General features: G+C 52.6%; 1 protein-coding gene across 1 annotated transcript in view; it reads left to right on the forward strand.

Moving 5' to 3' along the window:
• ALPK2 (alpha kinase 2) overlaps positions 1–2,945 on the forward strand; it is an 87,240-nt gene extending 84,295 nt beyond the window's left edge. The window contains exon 10 of the mRNA XM_040264300.1: positions 2,177–2,945. Within this exon, the coding sequence (XP_040120234.1) occupies positions 2,177–2,393 (217 nt within the window). The 3' untranslated portion in view covers positions 2,394–2,945. The remainder of the gene's footprint in view (positions 1–2,176) is intronic.
• Positions 2,946–6,193: the final 3,248 nt, after the last annotated feature.

Below are 6,193 nucleotides of genomic sequence, written 5' to 3' on the forward strand. Positions count from 1 at the left end.
AGCCAGTCCCCCCACAGGGAGGAAGAAGGGGCAGGCTGAATGGAACAACTCACTGATGCTTCAACTTCAGAAATAAAAAGAAACCTTTCACGCCCCGAACAGCTTAAAACCCAGCTTGGATTTCCTGGGGGAGAAGACACCAGCCCAGCCCATTCATTTCAGTTTGTTGCCCTTTATGGTTTCTGCCCGCAAATGAAGGAGGCCCAGCTTCTTGAATCGTATTAGCTACAGACTCAGCATGAAGCCAGCCCTTGCAGGCTTCCTTCTGTTGATCTGTGTTTGGCCTGATTAATCAAACTCGGCCAGAACTCACTCACACCCAGCAGGACCAGTTCCCTAGGCAGGCAGCCTGTGCAGTTGCACAAGTCCCCACTCTTGAGCTTCGTTTAACGCACGTTCGGCTGTTGTCATCTTGAAAGTCTTAATTACTGCCCAGGGAACCCGTGTTCTCAGTTTGCACTGGGCCCCGAGAATTGTCGATGGTCTCCTATGCCACCCACGCCCCTGCCTCCCTCAGCAAATCTCAGATCTTTCCATCTCAGCTCCAGCATCGCCTCCACACAAAGCCCCCACCAGCTGCACCAGTTAGAACACTGACAATTATAACACAGCCTGGCCGACATCAATGGAATAGCATCCTCTGCATGTCATGCGTTGCCCTGGGTGGTTTGTATGGATTTTCTCCTTTCATCCTCCTCTCAGCAGCCCTTCAGCCCACTCCTGCTGGATCTTCAGGGTCTGTGGGGGCCTGGGGACTTGTCCACCCAGGAGGACACTCAGCTCCAAAAATCGAGCTGTGAGAGCATAGTCTTTGCCGATTTGAATATGAAATGTCCCAGCTAGGAGGAAGAGCCCCAAGACCACCCCAGGCTGGAGGCTAGCATGGTCCCTCTGGGAGCTGCCAGACACAAAGTTCCAGGTTCTTCTCCTCCCGGGGAGAAGCGCAGCATCACCATCGCAGACTCCAAGGGCTGCACCCACCTGCTCTGTCGTCTCAGGCTGGCCGCCCAGCCTGCACTCCTTCAGTGACACGTTGGTGGTGGTTTAGTCGCTAAGTTGTGTCTGACTCTTGCGACCCCATAGACAGTAGCCCTCCAGGCTTCTCTGTCCATGGGATTCTGCAGGCAAGAATACTGGAGTGGGTTGTCATTTCCTTCTCCAGGGTCTAAATTCAATTTCTTCCAGCCACAAAGTTCCAAGATGTCTTCATTCAGAACCTCTGGGTGGGATGGAGGGGTGATTCAGATCACCAAGAGATCTTCAGATTTTTATGGAGATGGTCCAGCACTGGTCACTCTGACTAAAAAGCAAAGGGCTGTGTATGGAATCTGCAGAATTGGCACTGATGAGCCTAGCTGCAGGGCAGGAATAGAGAGACTCAGATGTGGAGCATGGACTTGTGGACACAGCAGGGGAGGAGAGGGTGGGACGGACTGAGAGCAGATCACGGACACGCATACACCGTCGCCTGTACACGAGCTTGTGGGAAGCCACGGCTCAGCGCGGTGACCTCAGCTCCGTGCCCTCTGGTGACCTGGAGGGGAGGATGGGGGTGGGGGGGAGGGGGGATAAGCGTATGCTCACGGCTGATTGGTGTCCAATGGCAGCAACCAGCACCCCACTGAAAAGCAATTATCCTCCAATTGAAATCTTAAAGATGCTGACACAGCAGAACGGTCAACCCCTAGGACATCCGTCTCGTCGCAATCTTCGGTCTTTGCTGCCCACGCCAGCGGCTCGTGGTCTTCATTCACTGCACAGCTTTTGTTTCTTCTGTCAATAGTCGTGTCAACCCTTGGCCGTTCTGGCCCACGGTGGGAATAAATATGGGCTTCCCAGGTTGCGATAGTGGTATAGAACCTGTCCGCCGGTGCAGGAGACTCAAGAGCTGCAGGTTCGATCCCTGGACTGGGAAGATCCCCGGGAGGGAAGGCACAGCAACCCACTCCAGTCTGCTTGCCTGCAGACTCCCACAGACAGAGGAGCCTGGCAGGCTGCAGTCCATGGGGTCGAAGGAGTCGGACACGACTGAAGTGACTTAGTACAAACGCACACAGAAATAAAATATATTTTCTGCACACCAGGAGTTTCCCCGTTGAAATGTTTCTTTTAATACTGGTGAAGGGTCCTGATTTTTTTTTTTTAAAGAATTGTTTCCTTCCACCCAAACTCACAGGTACAAAGGATTTAAAGGCAACTGTTCCATGACCTTCATTGATCAGTTTAAAGCCCTCCACCAGTGTAACAAGTACTGTAAAATGCTGGGGTTGAAGTCGCTTCAGGACAACAGCCAGAAGCAGAAGAAGCCGAGCATCGGGCGGAGCAAGATTCAGCCCAGTGCCCCAGCCGTGAAGAAGGCGGCCTCTGGGAGCCCGGCAGAAAAGAAGAGCTAACGTCTCCTGTTAACTAACAGTCACTGGCTGGCAGCGCACCACCTCGTGGGGAGAAATCTAAAAACACGCCGGAGGGAACGCACAGCCTGCGGAGGGACGTGACCGTCTTTTTCCCTACCGCCTGTTCTCTGAGCTGCTTCCAAAACCATCACCTGCTGTCTTCCCTGAGATGGTTTCAGAGCCGGCTTGGCGACCAGACTTAAGGGAGACTGGATCCACTGTCAGTCTCAAAGAAGTCCCTCTTTGTAGCCTTTGCACACCCTCACGTTATGTGTCTGTCTCTGCGTTGCCGTGTGGCAGACTTGCTCCCCTGCAGACTCTGTCCACAGCCCTGTCCCTCGCCAACCGCCTTCTAACCTCGAGGATTCCAGATGCATCCAACTGCTACATCGAGAGAAAATGTGAATTCCATCACTGGCCTGAGCTGTCGCACTGACGTAGATGATGCTGTTGTAGCTGGAGGGGGCTTTCGAAATGTCAGGCCATTTCCCATCAGCACTCACACATCCTGTTATAACGTTCTGTTTAATTAAACTCATCTTTAGATACAAAGTGTAAGATGCATGTATTCACCCAGATACTTGTTCTCAGAATGTGTGCTGGATCTCGCCTTCCCCAGGATTAGTAATTTAGTACTTTCCTAATATGTCTGCTGCTGCTGCTGCTGCTAAGTCGCTTCAGTCGTGTCCAACTCTGTGCGACCCCATAGACGGCAGCCCACCAGGCTCCCCCGTCCCTGGGATTCTCCAGGGAAGAACACTGGAGTGGGTTGCCATTTCCTTCTCCAATGCATGAAAGTGAAAAGTGAAAGTGAAGTTGCTCAGTCGTGTCCGACTCTTTGTGACCCCATGGACTGCAGCCTACCAGGCTCCTCCGTCCATGGGATTTTCCAGGCAAGAGTACTGGAGTGGGGTGCCATTGCCTTCTCCACCTAATATGTCTACAAGAGCACAAACTATTTTCATCTGTGTTTTCTCCCTGTTCTTATAAGCACTGCTTCCAGGTAAATGCACTTTCTACCTTGCTCTCTAAATCTAAGGGCTGCCTGCCCTATGTGGGATTTTTCTGGAAGATGCTCACAAATCCTGGCTGGGGTACACAAGCGCACAGGGTTCTAGTGCCTCCGGCTCGTTCTCGGTATGGGGGCGGGGTGGCAAGCGGGCTCCTCCTTGCCAGTCTCGGTCCTGCCCAACTTGGAGCGGAACGGCTCCCGCTGACCCCTCTGGGCAAGAGGAGAGGCTCTGAAGACAGCTCGCTCAGCCCGGAGTGAGAACGCCTCAGGCCCCAGCAGCATGTTACTAATCACAGACTACTTTCAGAGCCGTTCTAAGGGCATGAACTTGAGTGGAAAGTGTGGACACATCCGGTATGGCCCCTTCCCCCGTTCCACATTTCCCCCTATTAGTAGTTTCTTACGTGAGGGTGATACCTTTGTTATAACTGAGGGACCGATGTTGATTCGTGACAACTCATTCAAGTGCGTAGTCTACACTTCCGTCCACGCTTGGTGCTCACGCTCTCTGGGTTTTGGCACCCACATGATGACGTGTGTGCAGCACACCCAGGGTCATTTCACTGCCCGGAACATCCTCTGTGCTCCGCCCATTCCTGCCTCCTTCCCTGGAGCCCCGGCTCCTGGGAGCCCCTGGTGGTTTTACTGTCTCCGTGCTCTTGCTTTTTCCGGAGGTCACATAGGAGGATGTGACCCCACAGGACGTTAGCATTTTCAGATAACTGGCTGTCGCGTGAGAGGATTCAGCCACTCCCTGACTATATCTGGCAGGATGGTTAGGCCTCCTCTGAGGAGGAGGCTCCTCAAACTGAAAGCGGACACGAACGCCCTGGGGTCTTGTGGAAATGCAGGCTCTGATGCTGGGGGCTGCCCTTCCATCACCTTCCCCCGGAATCTGCATGCCGGCGGGGACCACACTTGTTTGGGGTGGGGGGCTTCTAGATCACAAGGAGGAGGATCCTGAAATGGTGAGGGGAGCAACGAGACCTACAGTTCCCCAGGCCGGTCGGCTGGAGGAGGCCCCCAGCTCCTTGGATGCTGGGAGGCTGCGGCCTGGGGCAGGGCAGAAACGCAGCAGTGATCACAGAGCGCGGTCTGCCCTGTTGGCCTCGCTCGGGTTCCGTAGAGTCTCCAGGCTGCTTCTGCTTGAAAACGCTCCCCCTGCGCGTGGGGTTTAGCTAAAAAAGAGAGAGAGAGAGAGAGCATAGATGTGATTCTTGTTTTGAAAAGGGATTTGAAGGAGCAAACACTGCAGCTAGTCGTAGCTCGTCTTTTCAGAAAATCTGCTATCTCCAGCTCTTCTGACGTGATTCCCCCAGCTACAGATTACAAAACGCTCATTTTTCTACACGGCTGCCTGCAGCCCGCTCTCCCCACAGACATACTGTGGATGTATTTGGCATTGAAGTTCCAGAATGTTCCATGGTAACAGGGCACAAGGCACATTTTGATTGAAGTTAGTGCGTGTACGTCAGTGTGTGACCTAAGGGCCCTCTCTTTGGTAACTTGTAACTATAAAAATATCACTACTGGGACTTCCCTGATGGTTTAGTGGTTAAGACTCTGCCCTGCCATGCCAGGGACGTGGGTTTGATCCCTGGCTGGGGAGCTAAGAGCCCACATGCCTCAGAGCAGCTAAGCCCTGCACCACAGCTAAAGAGTCTGTGCACCACAAAGAGAGAGCTCACATGATGCAGCTGAGACCTGAAACAGCCGAAAAATAAATATTTAAAAAATATATCAACACAAGCATTCAAGAAAACTCTGGAAAGGTGCAAACTGAAAAGCCGAGGTCATCCAGTAACCCTTCTGCCCTCCAGCTGGCTTTGAATTTGGACTTGGAGACAGTTGAAGGGAAAGGATTTCCTCCCAGATTTGGCATTTTGCAGGCAGCCCACGGGGAGGCTTGGATGGAGCTGCCCCGTTTCCTTTTATGGATGCTCAGATGATTCTTCAAAGTGCCTTTATTGTTTGTTGGAATCTGATTTCGTCTGTCTATAAACATTTGGAGGACCAGGGACAGAAGGGTGCCCGCAGTGGGGTTTGTCCCAGCCAGCGCACCCGGGGATGGCCTTTGTGGGCTGTGTGGCCGTCTGTCCAGCCACCCAGACCCTAACCTTCTGTTCTGAGATGAAAGGCTGTTTTCCTCGCACAGTCACATAACAGGGTGTATGTGCCACGAGCTGTTGGTTGTTCCAAGGTCTCAGAAATGCCCCCGCCCATTGCCATTATTCTAGCTTATTTTGCATCACATCCAGTTCTTCATTTTTTTTCCCATTTGTCGCCAGAAGTGTGAGCTGTTGGGTCTATAAACACAACAAACACTCAACCCGGGACCCAGCTGGGACAGCCTGGTGGGTCCAGCTGGGGATTTTGTGCCTGATGCCCACAGGGCGGTCATACACATGGAAGCATCTCCTTTTCCTAAAGGGCTTGGCAGGGGAGCTCCGTGATAGGCAGACACGTGACAATAAATGAGCACCTCATTCAAACGCACTTGTGCTTTCAACAGCTGGTTTCATGAGGACGGCGGACAGATGAGGACTTGCTGCCGCTGGCATCCTGTCCTGGCGACATATGGTTTGGGACGCAGGGCTGCCCAGCCCATGTGAATATCTCACAGCATCTTGTCGCAGCACCTCCCCGACCATGCTTCTGATGAGCCTCTTAATAGCGAAGGGTTTTCATAGATTCTTAAGAATACCCAAAGAAGTAACAATTCTTTTCTAATTATAAAGTGTTCTCGCTTCTAAATATGCATCCTGTTCTGTGTGTGTGCTGGGCACGT

Source organism: Oryx dammah, unplaced genomic scaffold, assembly GCF_014754425.2.
Source record: "Oryx dammah isolate SB20612 unplaced genomic scaffold, SCBI_Odam_1.1 HiC_scaffold_22, whole genome shotgun sequence".
Lineage (NCBI taxonomy): Eukaryota > Metazoa > Chordata > Mammalia > Artiodactyla > Bovidae > Oryx > Oryx dammah.